Source organism: Manis pentadactyla, chromosome 5 (assembly GCF_030020395.1).
Source record: "Manis pentadactyla isolate mManPen7 chromosome 5, mManPen7.hap1, whole genome shotgun sequence".
NCBI classification, from domain to species: domain Eukaryota; kingdom Metazoa; phylum Chordata; class Mammalia; order Pholidota; family Manidae; genus Manis; species Manis pentadactyla.
The window spans coordinates 124,016,611-124,036,177 of record NC_080023.1 but is presented as its reverse complement, the minus strand read 5'-3'; the positions used below and the strand labels follow the sequence as shown (position 1 = coordinate 124,036,177).

Here is a 19,567-nt window from a genome sequence, read left to right as displayed (position 1 = left end):
TGTTGAGAAATTGAAAAACATACTGTAGAGCAGTATTAATAAGTCCCATGCTTTGTAGGACAGGGCGGGTGAGGATAGTGGATAAAAGACTAAATAAGGAAAGCATCATTTCATGAACATAAGTCACTTGACTGAGTGACAGGGAGGGTGGGGAGAGAGCAGAGGTATTAACAGAAAGGCTTACCACAATTTCATCATGTTTTTATTTACTCACAACATTCCAAACAAAACGACATCACATTTCAACTATTGCTTTTACATAAAAAGTTAATTGCTTTATCCAAAGTAGACAGAAGTCATCTTTTTTAAGTTGCCAACCAGCACATTTTCTTTCTGGGAAAGACAGTGTTTAAATATTTTTTAAATACTTTGTTTAACAGAAATACAGAATCGCCCTGTGACAGTAGAGTAGTACAGCCCTACCTGTACTACATTATTAACTTTTCTTGTCAAAAACTGAAGCCAAGGGGTAAAAAGCTCAATTATGATTTCTCTCAGATTTTTAACAATTCTTTCAATTTTCATAAAAAACTGCCTGTGTGGAGAGAGGTTCATAAATATGAAAATGGAAATTAAGTCTCCCCAGACTTGTGCATAGGAAGTTGAGTGGACCATTATCCTAAGAAAACAGCTGCTAGTCCCTAATCGATTCAAGAAGGACAGAAAACATTATTGTCCTACAAGCCAAACCTCTTCTCTTCTGTGCCATGATATTGTGTGATCTTTCTGCTCTGGCAATGAGCATTCTACTTTTCACACTCAAGTAATACTTCCTCCTTTGAGCTTATCTTTGACCAAGCTCTATTTTACTGAATGCAAAGGGGGAAATGGTACATAAAAAACTATGAATATTGCAATAAAAATGAAGAGTACACATATTTTCAAATAGAAAAATACATACAAATCCAAGTAGATCTTAAAATAGAAAAAGAATAAGGATGAGCATTTTCAAGGAAAAGATTGTTTTCTTCACTAAAATGGTGCCAGTAGGCCACTGATTATACACATCTAACTATACCACCCTATTGACATACAAAGAGAGGTTTGGTGTAGGTTCACTGATACCCCCTGATTTCTCCCATTATTTGAAAGATTGTCTTTCAGAACATATTTGAACTACAATGATTGTATCATATTTTTAGACTATTCTTGTCACTGGCACACTCTCTTTAATCTGGCACATACAAATATTCACTTGAACACTGATTCACTTTTTGATGTTAAAACAAACATAATTTTTCTGCTACTTCAATTCTATCACTACTTTGGTATTTTATTAATTATTACAGAAACAAATAAGAGTCTAAATATGGGTTTTAAGACTACATAAAACTCTAACATACATATGTTTAAAGCAAGGAAAAGTAAGACAGCAGACACAATTATCCTATCTTTCTTTTCATGTATGTCACTCACATACAAGGGGGAAGGCTCATGTTATGTTCTAATTTACAACTGGTGACACACTGCTTGGCTTCCAGGCTATCAAACCTTAGATTCTGTTGGTAGCTTTTAGACCAATTCACTATAGAACTGCCTGAAAAGGTTACTGATTATTTTAAACAAAAACAGAACAACACATATATTGTACAACAGTGGTGGATTCAAAGAACAAATTTTGTAATGATATTTTTTAAACATTATTAAAAAGTTTTCTTTCTCACACTGCCAAATGATTTCCTTCATTTGTGGATTATGACAATGAAACAAAACTGAAGGAACAAAACAGCAGCAGACTTACAGACTCTGCGGTTACCAAAGGGGAGGGGCATGGGAGGGTGGGTAGGGAGGGAGAAGGGGATTGAGGGATATTATGTTTAGTACACATGGTGTCACAGGGGAAGACAGTGTAGCACAGAGAAGGCAAATGGTGAATCTGTGGCATCTTACTACACTGATGGACACTGAGTGCAGTGGGGAATGGCGATGACTTGATAATATGGGTAAATGTAGTAACCACATTGTTTTTTCATGTGAAACCTTCATAAGAGTGTGTATCAATAATACCTTAATAAAAAAAAAGTTTTCTTTCTCTGTAAAGGAGTAAAAACTGAATTACTTAAAGTTTCCCCTTTAATACTTGAATCATTCTCTTATTAAGCATAATGACAAAGGTTTCAAAAAATTCAAGACTTTAGCTGTTGAAAGATTAAAATATAAAGGTAAGTATTTTCAGCATGAAAATTAAAAGAATAACATTATTGTTAATAGCAAACACCTTGATAAAAAGAACTTGAATGGTTAACACCTGATCCTTAACAGGATTTTGCAACATCTCACAGAACTCTAGCTGGATGATAAAGCATTGAAAGCAGTTAAAAAAAAAAAAAAAGAAAGATATCCCCAAGGTTGAAAAGTCTCCTACAAGAAACCAATTTTTAAAATCCGGTAATACTGAAAAGCTAAACCACCACTATTGAACACAATTTTAAAAAACAGTTGTATCTTGTTGAGAAAATAACTTTAATGCATGCACTCTTTATGTATGTGCTATACAAAACTGCCTTTGTTATTTTCCAATTTTCCAGTTGGATCTTTATCACCACTCTTGACTTTGGCAAGTTTGGCTTCTGTAGGATTTAAGGAGACTAATTTCTGCAGGATTTAAGGAGAACTTAGTAATCAGGTGAACCTATCTTTAAACTTCGTAAACTTTGTTACATGTACAAATGTCTAAAACACACAAAGACGAAATTGTTCCCATCAGAATCTCATCACTGTATAACCTTTGGCAGCACTTGCTGCCCTCCTAAGATTTTAGAAGAATGAAGCCATGCACAATGCATGGTCACCATCCTCAGGCTACTTTAAAATCTCACAGACTGTTAACTCAGGGAATACCCATGGAGTCCATACACCATTATCTAGAAACATTATGGAAGGGGTCAAAGCAAAGAGAAGCAAGAGTTAATAGTAAATAAAATAAACCAATGATGTTTAACCAAGATTTTTCAAAAGCTTTAAGGTTTCCTCTTGTTTAAGTTCAAAGACAGCTTTATTGAAGAAGCAACTGTCTTTTGACTATGGTCACAATTTTCTTAACAAACACATATCTTTTCATAAGCACACAGAGGTAGAGAAGCCTCAGAGAAGGCCCTCACACCAAGCACTAAGGTTCTTTTCTACAACTGATAAAGAGCAAATATTAACAATGAGAAAAACTCTTTAAATTTTGAAATAACACTGTGATATTTTAAAGTGTGGTTTAAAAACAAAAAAGTCAACAATACTGTCATTCTCTCATTATCTATTATGCTAAATAATTAGAGAAACCAGAAAGAATGCCACAACCCTCCATCCTCTCTGACGTACCCAGAAGTAGCACTATGACACGTGACTGAGAAGCAAACAAGGAAATCCATGGAGAGCTACTCTCCCTGTTAATTAACCTAGAAATAAAAGATGGAGAAAATAAAAACAATCATTCTAAATGAAAAAAAGAAAAAAAATCATAATAGAGCTTTGAAAAGACACATCTTGATAGCAAAACACATAAAAATGTAAGCTGATTTTTACACATTTTAATCAACCAATTTAATACAAATACCTGATCTGTACCTTTACACTAAATGGGCTAGGTCCCGAGTTCCAAACCATAGTTCACATGACTTGACAGAGTGGGGTCTTTGGAAGGATAAGGTACCTTTGGAGGACAGTGTATAAACAACTGTAAACATACACTGATTGTCCACTAGCTTTCTTAAATAGAATTTCTGAAATATTTTTGTAGGAAATTATACATAAGGAGTGTACTTAATCAGATAATTTCTATTACAACATATAAATTCTGTTATGTGTGCAAAATGTGGTAGAAATAGAAGATAATATGGATGATTCATATTTTTAAAGTAAGTGATACATTACAGTCCAGTAAGAGTCCTTTAATCTTTTCATGAAACTTCTCTCTATACATGTTGAAATACATAATGCTTTCGGGCTTTTCTTCAAACCAAAATTTGTCAAATTCATAGACAAGATAACCTGCAGTTAAAAATAAAACAGAAACATAGTGCTCAATAATGAAATCACATCCGAACCATCTCATTTTAAAAGTATGACCAACCTTTAAATTCCATACAGTTATCAGAAATCAGCTTAAATTACTAGAAACCTGAGGGACTTTATAAGAAGTATTTTTGTATGTTCAAAACAAACAGCAATTTCAATAAAGTATTTAGTGTACATTTACTATTGTCTCAAAAATCAACAAAATCTCTCAAACTTAGATAAAATACTGCTGAAAGATACCTTGAGAATAGGGGGAAAAAGTTATCCCCAAAGAACCCTGGAACACAAAAATGAAAGTTACTAGAAAATGTTGGGTAAGGATCAAGTACAACAAAGTTGTTTTCTATTTGATTTATAAATCTAAGAGTTTGTTTCTACTTTTTTTAATGAGCTATCAGCACCTTCTCTTTTTAAAAATACATGAACTCTAAATAAGCCTGACATTTATGTTATTCAATATCCTCATTACAATAGCCAAATTTGACCTTCAAGATGTGAAGTATTCAATGAAAATAAACATGTAAATAGGTGTATTCACAAGAAAAAAAATGTTAATTTAAAACCACTCCTAAACCCTATTTGGATTCAATGAAATACGTTGATTTAATTATTTAACAAATGCTACCTCAGGGCCTCACCTTGTGCTCACTCACTCGCACACATGGTAATCCTAAGCTTCAGGGATTCCTGTGTTATTAATAGATTTTATCCCATAGGAATCATTCCCTTCTCACTAAAGAGGAAACAGAGGTGCAGAGAGGTTAAATGACCCATCCAAATTCCATTAGTTTGCAAGTGGTCTCTATTATGTTATAAATTAGACTTTGTTTCTACCAGAATCTCATTTCCCTTTCTGAAAAGCTTTTCAAGGAGGCACAGAGTGACTTATTTCAGATAAATGGTAGGATGGGGGGAAGCCACGGTTTTTACATAAAGGTGCGGCAAGATTATCATACTCGCCTAGTATGAAAAAGATGTAAATTCCACTTTAAAACATTAGTCATGGAGCGGAGCCAAGATGGCGGCATGAGCAGGACAGTGGGAATCTCCTCCCAAAAACATATATATTTTTGAAAATACAACAAATACAACTATCCCTAAAAGAGAGACCAGAAGACACAGGACAACAGCCAGACTACATCCACACCTGCGAGAACCCAGCGCCTAGTGAAAGGGGTAAGACACAAGCTGCAGCCCGGTGGGACCAAGGCCCCTCACCCCAGCTCCTGGCAGGAGGAGAGGACTTGGAGCGGGGAGGGAGAGGGAGTCCAGGACTGCTAAACACCCAGCCCCAGCCATCCGCACCAGAGTGCAGACACACAGTGCATGCGTGGGGTGCTGGAAACTAGGGAAGCAGGACAGTAAGACCTGTGAGTGGGTCCCACAGCCAGCGCCTCTGGGACAAAGAAAAGCGAGTGCTTTTTGAAAGTCTTAAAAAGACAGGGACCCCACAACTAGACGGAAGCATCCCGGGTCACAGTCCAGCAGCTGGAAATTCCAGGGAACTCTGGGTGCACAAACCCCCTGGGCAACAGCTCTGAGACCCCTCACGGAGGTAAACAGCCAAAGAGCCCCCCATCAATTATCCCTCTGGGGCCCCGCCATAGCAGAGCAGCAGCCTGAGGCTGGCCACGCCCACAGCAAGGGAGCTTCCTCCATACCGGCTGGGCAAGATACAGAGAACCAGTCTACACGCAATTGCCCAACACAAGCCACTAGGGGTCGCAGTTCTCCCAGTAAAGACAGGCCAGGAGCAAGTAGAAAAAGTCTTGGCTCTCTCAGCTGACAGACGAGTCAATAGCATACCACTGCACCAATCAACATGAAAAGGCAAAAAAATTTGATCCAGACAAGACTAACCCAGACATCTTCGACATCTTCGACATCTTCCCCTGAGAAGGAACCTGGGGAGACAGATTTAACCAATCTTCCTAAAAAAGAATTCAAAACAAAAGTCATAACCATGCTGATTGACTTGCAGAGAAATATACAAGAACTAAGGAGGGAGAATACAGAAATAAAACAATCTCTGGAAGGACTTCAAAGCAGAATGGGCGAGATGCAAGAGACCATTAATGGACTAGAAAACAGAGAACAGGAACGCAGAGAAGCTGATGCAGAGAGAGATAAAAGGATCTCCAGGAATGAAACAATATTAAGAGAACTGTGTGACCAATAAAAATGGAACAATATCTGCATTAAAGGGGTACCAGAAGAAGAAGAGAGAGAAAAAGGGTTAGAAAGTGTCTTTGAAGAAATAATTGCTGAAAAATTCACCAACCTAGGGGAAGAAATGGCCTCTCAGACCACAGCGGTACAAAGAACTCCCACGACAAGGGATCCAAGGAGGGCAACACCAAGACACATAAAAATTAAAATGGCAAAGATCAAAGACAAGGACAGAGTATTAAAGGCAGCCAGAGAGAAAAAAAAGGTCACTTACAAAGGAAAACCCATCAGGCTATCATCAGACTTCTCAACAGAAACCTTACAGGCCAGAAGAGAATGGCATGATATACTTAATGCAATGAAACAGAAGGACCTCGAACCAAGAATACTGTATCCAGCACGATTATCATTTAAATATGATAGAGGGATTAAACAACTCCAAGACAAGCAAAAGTTGAGGGAATTTGCCTCCCACAAATCACCTCTACAGGGAATCTTACAGGGACTGCTCTAGATGGGAGCACTCCTAAAAAGAGCACAGAACAGAACACCCAACATATGAAGAATGGAGGAGAAGGAATAAGAAGGGAGAGAAATAAAGAATAATCAGACCGAGTTTATAATAGGTCAATAAGTGAGTTAAGTTAGACAGTAAGATAGTAAAGAAGCTAACCTTGAACCTTCGGTAACCACAAACTTAAAGCCTGCAATAGCAATAAGTACATACCTTTCAATAATCACCCTAAATGTAAATGGACTGAATGCACCAATCAAAAGACACAGAGTAATAGAATGGATAAAAAAGCAAGACCCATCCATATGCTGCTTACAAGAGACTCACCTCAAACCCAAAGACATGCACAGACTTAAAGTCAAGGGATGGAAAAAGATATTTCATGCAAACAACAGAGAGAAAAAAGCAGGTGTTGCAATACTAGTATCAGACAAAATAGAATTCAAAATAAAGAAAGTAACAAAAGATAAAGAAGGACATTACATAATGATAAAGGGCTCAGTCCATAAAGAGGATATAACCATCATAAATATATATGCACTCAATACAGGAGCACCAACATATGTGAAACAAATACTAACAGAATTAAAGGAGGAAATAGAATGCAATGCATTCATTTTGGGAGACTTCAACACACCACTCACTCCAAAGGACAGATCTACCAGACAGAAAATAAGCAAGGACACAGAGGCACTGAACAACACACTAGTACAGATGGACCTAATAGACATCTATAGAACTCTACATCCAAAAGCAACAGGATACACATTCTTCTCAAGTGCACATGGAACACTCTCCAGAATAGACCACATACTAGGCCACAAAAAGAGCCCAGTAAATTTCAAAAGATTGAAATCCTACCAACCAACTTTTCAGACCACAAAGGCATAAAACTAGAGATAAATTGTACAATGAAAGCAAAAAGGCTCACAAACACATGGAGGCTTAACAACATGCTCCTAAATAATCAATGGACCAATGACCAAATTAAAATGGAGATCCAGCAATATATGGAAACAAATGACAAGAACACAAAGCCCCAACTACTGTGGGATACAGCAAAAGCCATATTAAGAGGAAAGTATATAGCAATCCAGGCATATTTAAAGAAGGAAAAACAATCCCAAATGAACGGTCTAATGTCACAATTATCGAAATTGGAAAAAGAAGAACAAATGAGGCCTAAGGTCAGCAGAAGGAGGGACATAATAAAGATCAGAGAAGAAATAAATAAAATTGAGAAGAATAAAACAATAGCAAAAATCAATGAAACCAAGAGCTGGTTCTTCGAGAAAATAAACAAAATAGATAAGCCTCTAGCCAGACTTATTAAGAGGAAAAGAGAGTCAACACACATCAACAGAATCAGAAACGAGAAAGGAAAAATCACAACGGACACCACAGAAATACAAAGAATTATTAGAGACTACTATGAAAACCTATATGCTAACAAGCTGGGAAACCTAGGAGAAATGGACAACTTCCTAGAAAAATACAACCTTCCAAGACTGACCCAGAAAGAAACAGAAAATCTAAACAGACCGATTATCAGCAACAAAATTGAAGCGGTAATCAAAAAACTACCCAAGAACAAAACCCCCGGGCCAGATGGATTTACCTCGGAATTTTATCAGACATACAGGGAAGACATAATACCCATTCTCCTTAAAGTTTTCTAAAAAATAGAAGAGAAGGGAATACTCCCAAACTCATTCTATCAAGCCAACATCACCCTAATTCCAAAACCAGGCAAAGACCCCACCAAAAAAGAAAACTACAGACCCATATCCCTGATGAATGTAGATGCAAAAATACTCAACAAAATATTAGCAAACTGAATTCAAAAATACATCAAAAGGATCATACACTATGACCAAGTGGGATTCATCCCAGGGATGCAAGGATGGTACAACATTCGAAAATCCATCAACATCATCCACCACATCAACAAAAAGAAAGACAAAAACCACATGATCATCTCCATAGATGCTGAAAAAGCATTTGACAAAATTCAACATCCATTCATGATAAAAACTCTCAACAAAATGGGTATAGAGGGCAAGTACCTCAACATAATAAAGGCCATATATGATAAACCCACAGCCAACATCATACTGAACAGTGAGAAGCTGAAAGCTTTTCCTCTGAGATCGGGAACAAGACAGGGATGCCCACTCTCCCCACTGTTATTCAACATAGTACTGGAGGTCCTAGCCACGGCAATTAGACAAAACAAAGAAATACAAGGAATCCAGATTGGTAAAGAAGAAGTTAAACTGTCACTATTTGCAGATGACACGATAGTGTACATAAAAAACCCTAAAGACTCCACTCCGAAACTACCAGAGCTAATATCAGAATTCAGCAAAGTTGCAGGATACAAAATTAACACACAGAAATCTGTGGCTTTCCTATATACTAACAATAAACTAATAGAAAGAGAAATCAGGAAGATAATTCCATTCACAATAGCATCAAAAAGAATAAAATACCTAGGAATAAACCTAACCAAGGAAGTGAAAGACCTATACCCTGAAAACTACAAGACACTCTTAAGAGAAATTAAAGAGGTCACTAACAAATGGAAACTCATCCCATGCTCCTGGCTAGGAAGAATTAATATCGTCAAAATGGCCATCCTGCCCAAAGCAATATACAGATTCGATGTAATCCCTATCAAACTATCAACAGCATTCTTCAATGAACTGGAACAAATAGTTCAAAAATTCATATGGAAACACCAAAGACCCCAAATAGCTAACACAATCCTGAGAAGGAAGAATAAAGTTGGTTGGATCTCACTTCCCAACTTCAAGCTCTACTACAAAGCCACAGTAATCAAGACAATTTGGTACTGGCACAAGAACAGAGCCACAGACCAATGGAACAGAATAGAGACTCCAAACATTAACCCAAACATATATGGTCAACTAATATTCGATAAAGGGGCCATGGACATACAATGGGGAAATGACAGTCCCTTCAATAGATGGTGCTGGCAAAACTGGGCAGCTACATGTAAGAGAATGAAACTGGATCACTGTCTAACTCCATACACAAAAGTAAATTTGAAATGGATCAAAGAGCTGAATGTAAGTCATGAAACCATAAAACTCTTAGAAAAAAACATAGGCAAAAATCTCTTAGACATAAACCTGAGTGACTTCTTCTTGAACATATCTCCCCAGGCAAGGGAAACAAAAGCAAAAATGAACAAATGGGACTATATCAAGCTGAAAAGCTTCTGCACAGCAAAGGACAGCATTAACAGAACAAAAAGGTATCCTACCGTATGAGAGAATATATTCATAAATGACAGATCCGACAAAGAGTTGACATCCAAAATATATAAAGAGCTCACACACCTCAACAAACAAAAAGCAAATAATCCAATTACAAAATGGGCAGAGGAGCTGAATAGACAGTTCTCTAAAGAAGAAATTCAGATGGCCAACAGACACATGAAAAGATGCTCCACATCACTTGTCATCAGAGAAATGTAAATTAAAACCACAATGAGATATCATCTCACACCAGTAAGAATGGCTACCATCCAAAAGACAAACAACAACAAATGTTTAAGAGGTTGTGGAGAAAGGGGAACCCTCCTACACTGCTGGTGGGAATGTAAATTAGTTCAACCATTGTGGAACGCAGTATGGAGGCTCCTCAAAATGCTCAAAATAGAAATACCATTTGACCCAGGAATTCCACTTCTAGGAATTTACCCTAAGAATGCAGCACTCCAGTTTGAAAAAGACAATGCACCCTATGTTTATCACTGCACTATTTACAATAGCCAAGATATGGAAGCAACCTAAATGTCCATCAGTAGATGAATGGATAAAGAAGATGTGGTACATATACACAATGGAATATTAGTCAGCTATAAGAAAAAAACAGATCCTACCATTTGCAACAATATTGATGGAGCTAGAGGGTATTATGCTCAGTGAAATAAGTCAGACAGAGAAAGACAAGTACCAAATGATTTCACTCATATGTGGAGTATAAGAACAAAAGAAAACTGTAGGAACAAAACAGCAGCAGAAGCACAGAACCCAAGAATGGACTAACAGTTACCAAAGGGAAAGGGACTGGCGAGGATGGGTGGGAAGGGAGGGATAAGGGTGGGAAAAAAGAAATGGGGCATTACGATTAACATGTATAGTGTGTGGGGGGGCACGGGGAGGGCTGTGCAACACAGAGAAGACAAGTAGTGATTTTACAGCATCTTACTATGTTGATGGACAGTGACTGTGAACGGGTATGTGGGGGGGACTTGGTGAGGAGGGGAGCCTAGTGAACATAATGTCCTTCATGCAATTGTAGATTAATGATACCAAAATAAAATTAAAAAAAAAACACATTAGTCATAAAACAGACATTGACAAGAGCCATGACATTTCAACACTGAAACATTACTTCATAAGAAAGTCAACTTAAGATTTCAGATTAATATCTTGATGCATGATAAAACATTTTTGTCAACTAGAATATGTGAGAACATACAGAAAAAGGCCTATGAGCAAGACACCATCTACTTCTTGTTCCCAAAATACAAGCTAAGACTGGTAATCTTGTACTTATTTTTAAGTAATACTTTAAATCTTTATTTCACTCAAAACTTATTTTGTGTATACATTAGGGCAATAGTACATCTATACAGATTAACCGTCCATATATAAACAGTCTGCATTTTCTTCCTCCCCTACCCCCAATAGACTGATAGGGACAAACAATAGAAGAATTTGGAGATTAATGTTCTGGGTAGTACATGAAGTCAGACATTCATCCAAATTTTATGATATACCATTTGTTTTAGTATTTCTAGATGTTAGGATTTACCTATTTACCATTCTTGTAAGTCTTTTAAATTGCTTTTCATTGCTGTCCAGAATGTGGCCTATTCAAATGACTACACAGGTCTGGAACAAACTGCTCGAGAATAAAGTACTAGAAATTTCTTGCTTTAGAGTGAAGTTACTGGTTTATAATGTAAACTGGTATCAGAGACAGAATGACTCAAAGAACTGAAGCTGTAATGACTAAGCTGATGTAATGAGACATCAGGAAACTTTAGGAGATGATACCAAAATCCTTCAACGATGGAGTTGAAGAAGTTATGATCAGGCCTCTTAGTATCTAAGTAGTTTCCTATAAGCTCCAACATGCAAATGATATTCTAAAGACACTAAAAGATCAAGAAAAGCAGAGTATGAAGCTAAACTAGATTTGAATTCTTTGCTTCTGAACAGTATCTTCACTGAATTAAACCTTCAGTGTTCAAGTATCATCACAGTAAAGTTTATGGAACAGTGCTAATAATGACTGTCTTAGGAACAGTTAAGTACCCCTAGCCTAACACAAAAGCCTGGCTTTGAAATGGGGGGAAGGGGCAGTTTCTTTAAATCAAATTTCCTTACAAGACCAACAAAATAATCTGGAAAATGTCTGTCCTTGACTCAACAGCATTCATTAACCAGTATTCAAGAGGGAAAATCCATCTTATAGTTGACTAGAAAATGGATGTGGTGTTATAATGAGTTAATAAGAAATACATACTTGGTCATTCATATGACCAAATATATTTCCCAGGTATATTTGGTCTTCATCTACAGTTTCTGAAAACACTGCAGTCTTAATGGTGAAACTGGTGTTTTGTCATATTAAAGAGAGACTTTTGAACCCCCACTCAAGTGTGGGGGCTGAAGGCTGAATCAGCCAATGGCCAATGAGTTAGTCAGTCATGACTGTGCAGTGAATCCTCCCACACCCATGAGAAGAGCTCGCTCTCTGCTCTGCTGGGTTGGACCCTTCTTCTGGGTTGGAGGGAGCTTCTATGCTTGGGGAACCAGAACGCCTTCACGTGACACTAAGCCAGGCACCAAGCTCCACGAGGACAGAATCTCCAATATTTATTCAGGACCTTGTGCTGTGTCTCTCTTCATCTGGATGTTAACTTGTATCCTTTCTGGTATCCTTTATTAAACTGGTAAAGTATAAATGTTGTCCTGAGCTGCTCTAGCAAACTAATAGAACTCCAATCTGTAGCTGGTAGGTCAGAAGCACAGGGAACTGCTTGGGGCTTGTGACCAATGTGTGGAGTCAGGGTGGAGGGCAGTCTCATAGGATGGAGCCCTTAACCTGGGAATCTGGTGCTGTCTCTGGGCAGATAGCGTCAGAATTGAGTGGAGTTCTCCAACACCCTGCTTGTGTTCAAGAATTGCTTGGTGTAAGTATGTGTGGGAAAACCCCCTCCCACATATTTACACACACTGGAATCAGCTCCGGGTATGTGAATCAAGTTATACTAATATTACTGCTGTGTATATATCTGTGTAGGGAGAAAGTACACCACTGAATTTGGTCTTGGACCAGTGGGAATCACTGATTCCTACAGGAAAACTGCATAAATCCTAAATTTGCATTCATGTGAAAAATCTACCTCATCGATTTTTAAAATCAGCAAATATAGAAACTGAAGTACAAAATACTGTTGGGGAAGCGTTGTCCATTATTTTCCTGTTTTTCAATAGTAAAATGACAAGCATAAGTTATATAACTTAATAGAAGTATTAAATTATACATTATACCTTACTAATGATTACAAAATTCTCTTAGAAATATCTAGTTTTAACTAATTTTAACACTCACAATAAAACTGATGAAAGTGTTCCATTGTTGGTATCCCAGGAACAAAGTTGTAGAGATGAAACTTCAAAGCTTCACTCTTCAATAAGCTATAAGCCATCTCTGTAAGATTGATTCCAACTATTGCATAAGAATACCTATGTCAGAAACATTATCAGTTTTACCAGCTAGCCAAATAGCTCACAAAACAAATTTAAAATTGTGCAAGGAATTAGTAAAAGTTACTCTGATCCATTTCTAACTCAAAAGTATTGATTTTATGATAGTCTCTACATATTAAGAAAAATAAGCCAGAATAGATAAAAGAATTGTTTTTTAGAGGCTGTTGATTTTCTGATAAAATCTATGAAGTAAAAATAAAGCTCTAGTCACATGAATATCTAAAACCAGAATCCTTAAACAAAATTTGAAAGAGTACTACCTGTCATTAATTTCTAAAATACACTGGGTAATCTGACATTTTTTCCTCCATTATTAGGATATTTATTTTTATGATGTAATATTGTTATAATGTTTTTCAAAGGTATCATTGGAATATAAAAATAAAATAATGATAAAGCTAATAATAGAACTTCAGTTTACATTTCACTTCACAATTTTCAAAGCTGTCTCATTTTCCTATTCCTATTTCAAAGGTACTTCCTATTCTTATTTTCAAATCTGTTTCTGAAAAAATTTTTATAAAGGTCTTTATATCCATCTGACAGATAAACTGTATCATGTGATAAAAATATATGAACTGGTATATGATCACATTCAGCCTTAAAAATGATGTAAAATATATACAATATCCTTTACAAAGTTCTTATTAATTAAATTCTCATTTTTTAAATACCTTGAAATACTTTCAAATTGAGATCATCTAATGAACTTAAGTTCAACTACTTACAGTTTCTTTGATATATCCAGCTTACCCTAATTTTGGATGATTTGAGCGGGAAAGAATCTGATGAGCTTCATTGGTGTAATTTTCACTGAAATACCTAAAGAAGTTTAGGAAAAATGAAATTAACATGTGTCATTCAAATTGAAGACATCCAGCAGCAATTTAAAAAGTTATTTTCAAAGTAAGTCCTAGCATTGGCCCAATCACACCATTCTCCATCTCAAATCACTTCAGTGCCTCTGAAATGCTTTCAGATCAAAATTTAATTTAGAGCTATAACTTACCTAGTACAGGACATAGGCCCTTGATAAGACTTTAAAGTATTCTAACAAATAAATGATCTAGCAAGAGACTATCTACCTTTAACAAAAAATCTAGAATTCTTTTAGTTTGTTTGCTGTTTATTGCTATTATTCTAAATTTTCTAGAAAACAGCCAATTATTCTTTCTAAGGTAACTTAAATCTGTACTGTTCAATGTTATTTTCAATGTAATCAGAAGAAAGTCAGTAACCTTCCTTTTTTACTAAAAAAACCTTGATCAGTGCTATAACTAAAATAATGGCCAGAAATATTAGTAGATATAACAGAGAGAAATATATAAAGCTAACTATTTGTAGGCTCATATATCCTATTGGCTTATACTAATACAACCTCTTGAGTTCTTAAATAAATAAATAATGAATTTCCATGGTTTATTTAAATTTTAGAGGGCACAATCATTGAAATTTTCATAAAGCATAGAAATTTCTAATCAAATCTTCCCTGTTTTTTCTTTTATAGATGAATACTATAGACTTCCATTTTTCTTCACTGGCTCTAACATTCAACCCATTAAAACAGGGGTTGTTAACTTAGAAGTTCGTGAGTAATGGATCATTCATTAATGAAGGGTATCCACGAACCACCTTAACTTATGCATAAATTTTTCTGTGTGCACATTTTCTGGGGAGAAAACAAAGCTTTCATCAGATTCTCAAAGGGATCTGTAAATGCAAAAACAGGAAGAAGTCCATTTTCAGTGGAATGCTTTCCTTACATACTCTAATTTTTCTACTTTGTCCCTAGGTTGGCTCTAAGAATACCCTTAGTAAAGTGTTTATATTCGCTTTTTTTACATTACACTAGTCAAGCTACTCTTAAAATGTTCAATCCGTAACACAGAACTTTACATTTCCTTGCTGAACTTGTTTAATCTATGTTAACACTATGTAAGAAAACTTAACATCTATGCAATAAGGAAAACTATTCCTTACAATAATCTGCATTGAGTTTCTTCCTTATTTATTTTCCTTCTTTCCTTCCCTCTCTCCCTTCCTACAGGTATTTCTGGCCTTAACTTACATATTCTACTTTTCTGCTTCCATGTCCTCATCTATTCAGATTTCTTTGGTCTGTCTTGAAGTCATTTTCTGTACAGTATTCTTTCTTCTACACCTCCCTTAGCATTCATTTACCTAAATAAAGCATTGTTATCTATCAAATTACCAGCTATCCTTCAAAGCAACAAAATATCTTGAGATTAGATGACAAAGGGCAAGAAATTTAAAAAAATAAATCACATAAGAGTATCTGACAGTCTTCTTGACTGTATCATTATTTTGATCCTGATGAGTCATAGCTCTAAATACAGGACAAAAATATAATTAGAGAAGAATCAGAGCTAATTTTATGTTTTCAACCATTTCAGGTATATCACTGGCAATCAAATAATTAATATATGTGAATTTTGGTCCTTTTTCAAATTAGTAGATGCTAGCTTTAAATAGAGTAAAAATATCTGTAAGTCATTTAAAGGTCTATCAGAATCCCTCACCACACTCTTGAATAAAATCCTACTATTTAAGTTTTAAGTTAAATTCTTTTCTGGCAAATGCTGAAAAATCTTGAATTCTGAGGAAAACAGCCAGAAGCAAGGTTACTCAGAAAAAGTTAAAAAAACACCAGAATAGTGTGTACCTAATTCAGGTTCAAGTATCTGTGTAGTCTATAAGTACCAAGAAGGAAGATAGTCTTCAAAGGCTAAGAACAGAAGATTCATGTCTTCCAAAAAATCATAAACTTTAAAAATATTTTAAGTTTCCACATGGAAACAAATTGCATTTATTCTATTTAAATTTCAAAGTTTCTGTTTATCAAGGTGGAAAGCTGGCCATCTCATTTTTTGTAATTTTTTTTAAGACTACTATGTTTTATCTCTGGGAGGCAGACTTATAGGGAACTTTCTCATAAAATACTCATAAAATTTAGTTATTATAGAAAATACTTTTTTAATTGGAAAAAATTATAGATATTGAAACCGTACTGTGTCTTCTATTTTCCCCCAAAATAACCTTATCCATATTGACCTAGATATTTTTTCTCTATATTAACATAAGTTAGCTCAGTTTGAAGACTAATTTTTTCACAGTAACAAATATCCAACTTTGTTGATGATTAGGTTTCCCATTCTAGGCATTTCAGTCTATAAATCATAATTCAAGGACAGACCTAAACAGAATCTCTTCATTTGCATATCTATATCCATATTAATCTTCCAGTTTACTTTCTAGAATAATTTTGGCTATTAATTCTGATTTTATTTCCATATTTGGGGATTTCATATATGTGCCCAAGCTTAAGTAAAGAAGAAAAAAAGAGAGTGAGTCCAGACAGGCTCTGAAAAGTTAGGGGCTTAGGTTAACAGATGGCAAAGAATAAGTGTGAAGAGACTTGATTATCATTGTATCTGGTTATATTTCCCAGAAAGGAACCACAGAGCCAAGAGAGAAGAGGCAAAGAATAAAAAGAGTAAGAAAAGAGCATATGTGATTCCTTAAGAGGTATAAGAAAGGAGGTGAGAAAGAGAAAGGAAGAGGGAAGTGAAATCACATACACACAAAGTGTATTTCCAATGTCTAATATTGTGGCCAGTACATTAGCAAATACTTTTAGCACTGCAGCTATTAAAATTCTAGTATGAAACAACTTGATCAACTCTTATTAGAATTTAACAATATTGGAGATTACATATAATTTCATTTAAAGAAGAAAAGAAAGTTTATTTTCACTTACACGAGATTGATTAATCCAAGTATGCCCATGCCTCTGAAATCTGTTTTGGGATCATCACCCTGGAAACCAATGTCAGCCCACTGCTTGGAGATTCTAGCCTTCAACTTTTTCGTGGGCATTAGAAGACTCCAAAGCTGTACAAACATGCTTCCATATTATAAATAATAGTAATGTTCTTATTTTACCAAGACATTTTCCTTCTCATGACTGGTACAGTAAATTGAATGCTTTCAACTAAACAGCTTTTGTAGACAAATCATAGACTGTATTAGAGAACTTTTCAATTATTCTGAAAAATGTAGCATACTTAACCCAATTTAAAAGACCGACAGAAAGAATAGATCTTAAAAAGGTAACAAATATGCAGAAATCTATAATAATGTAGTATCTTTACTAAGTAATTCATATAAACTAGAAATGGTAAACTGTTTCCCTGAGAAGAATAGTGTTAGGTACTTGGCCCTTGCTTCAAACACTATATACTGAAGTAGGATCTATTCCAATGGTGGGTAATTAATTAGTCCCTAACCAGAAAAACAAAAATAGGGCTGAGATAGGGAGAGGATTATGAAGAAATAATACTGATAGTATTCCACCCTATATGACCATTGTTTTACAAATTTTCATAGTTTTAAAAGGAAAAATAAATATGAGTCGGTTTTTCCTTCAGACTAAGAATTTAAGAAAGCTATCAAATATTAGATAGCAACAAAGTAATCAATGCAAAATAAAGTTTAAAATATTTAATCATTTTCTAAACTCAACACCGCAAGTCATCAAACCAAACAGACTGACAAGTTGATACGCAAGTTTGTGAACATTTGCAAAACAGAAATACTTGCATTTTTTTCCCATTTCACTACCATTTCAGGCTTTGGTGAGTAAAGGACTCCTAGTGAAAGGAGTATCCTTTCACCTAAAATAAAATGTGAAGACTTGTGACCTTACTTTAAGACAGGGGCAGAACTCTGGCCCTGAAGCTAAATTCTGTCTTAGACTGGGTTTTATCTGGTCCCTTCTCTTATACTAACACATGTCATTTGCTCACAGTGGTGTGTCTCCATGCCTTCAGCAAGGTTTGGTTATGCCAATAATAAGGCCTCAGTTTCGTGGTGAGAGACACAGTAAGACCACTAATTCTCAAAATTTAATATGCACAAATATCACATTTCTGGGTTCCACATTTCTGAGTAAAAGTGGAACCCTGGATTCTAAATACTAAACACTGCTTAACATTAGTGAAGGTGGTCCTTAGGCTACACTTCACGAAACATGGGTGAACTTAACTTTGGCCAGAGAGACTGCTGCTTATGTGTAGTCATTGGGAGACTCACTGCCAGCAAGTGGCTCTTCACCTCTATAACTGAGTTTCATAATAAATCACCAAGATAAAAATTCCCTTGACTAAAATGCAAGAACTTGTATCTTACCCCTTCAAAATGGTAGGTATTGCATATAGAAAGGGTCTGAGTTGAGGGAATGACAATGACAATAATATAAATAGCAGTCAAGTCTCAGTGTCAAGCACTATTCTAATACTTCATAAAAATTCAGTCCACACCAACAGCCTTTTGAGGTATATATTTTTATTATCCTAATTTTACAAAATCAAATTTTTTTTTTTTAGTTTTGCAGTTAGGTATTGTATATAGGTATTTATAGTTTCCTAAAAAAAATAAAAGGTTTTGTTGCTTTTAGAATTATCTCTTACTGTTACTTAGACGTCACCGATGTCTCTTTGTACAGCAGTCTTAGTTATAACAAACTCTTAAGGGAAATGTGCTATTTTCCCTAACTTTAACCATTTAAGATTAAAATTAGGATAGGTAGTAGACAGGGAGGAGACTCAGGTCTATTTCAGAATTTACCACTCTAGGACCTAAACCAAATGACTTCACCTCTGCTGGGCCTTAGCATCCTCATGCCTAAAATGAAGGTACTAGACTAAATGATCTGGAAAGCTTATGCCAGGCCTAATATTCTCTAATTTTGGCATCTTACCAGTCTTATGTACTAAGCTTCAGAATAAATAGGAAAATTCTAAGTAAATTTCTTTACTTCCTTAATTCTTAAATCTGTTGTGGCATTATTTGGCAGTTAACACCCCATAAATCCCAAAAGATATGACATAATAATATGTAAAGAGACATCCATGTTTACAATTTGAGAGCTGAAAAAAAGGCCTAACTTACATGAGAAATTTATGTAAAAAGTAGCAGAAAAATCTGAAGCTGTGGACTCAAACTTTTCAGTTGAAAAGATCTTCCTTTATGCATTTATAAT

General features: G+C 35.5%; 1 protein-coding gene across 4 annotated transcripts in view; it reads right to left on the bottom strand.

Moving 5' to 3' along the window:
• Window positions 1-184: 184 nt before the first annotated feature.
• The window catches only part of ELMOD2 (ELMO domain containing 2), a 39,489-nt gene continuing 20,106 nt past the window's right edge, over window positions 185-19,567 (bottom strand). For all 4 annotated transcript variants that reach the window (XM_036930910.2, XM_036931047.2, XM_057502640.1 and 1 more), the window contains exons 6-9: window positions 17,285-17,418; window positions 14,260-14,328; window positions 13,349-13,482; window positions 185-3,981 (exon numbers count right to left, since the gene is read on the bottom strand). In XM_036930910.2, coding sequence (XP_036786805.1) covers window positions 3,836-3,981; window positions 13,349-13,482; window positions 14,260-14,328; window positions 17,285-17,418 — 483 coding nt within the window. In that variant the 3' untranslated portion in view covers window positions 185-3,835. The remainder of the gene's footprint in view (window positions 3,982-13,348; window positions 13,483-14,259; window positions 14,329-17,284; window positions 17,419-19,567) is intronic.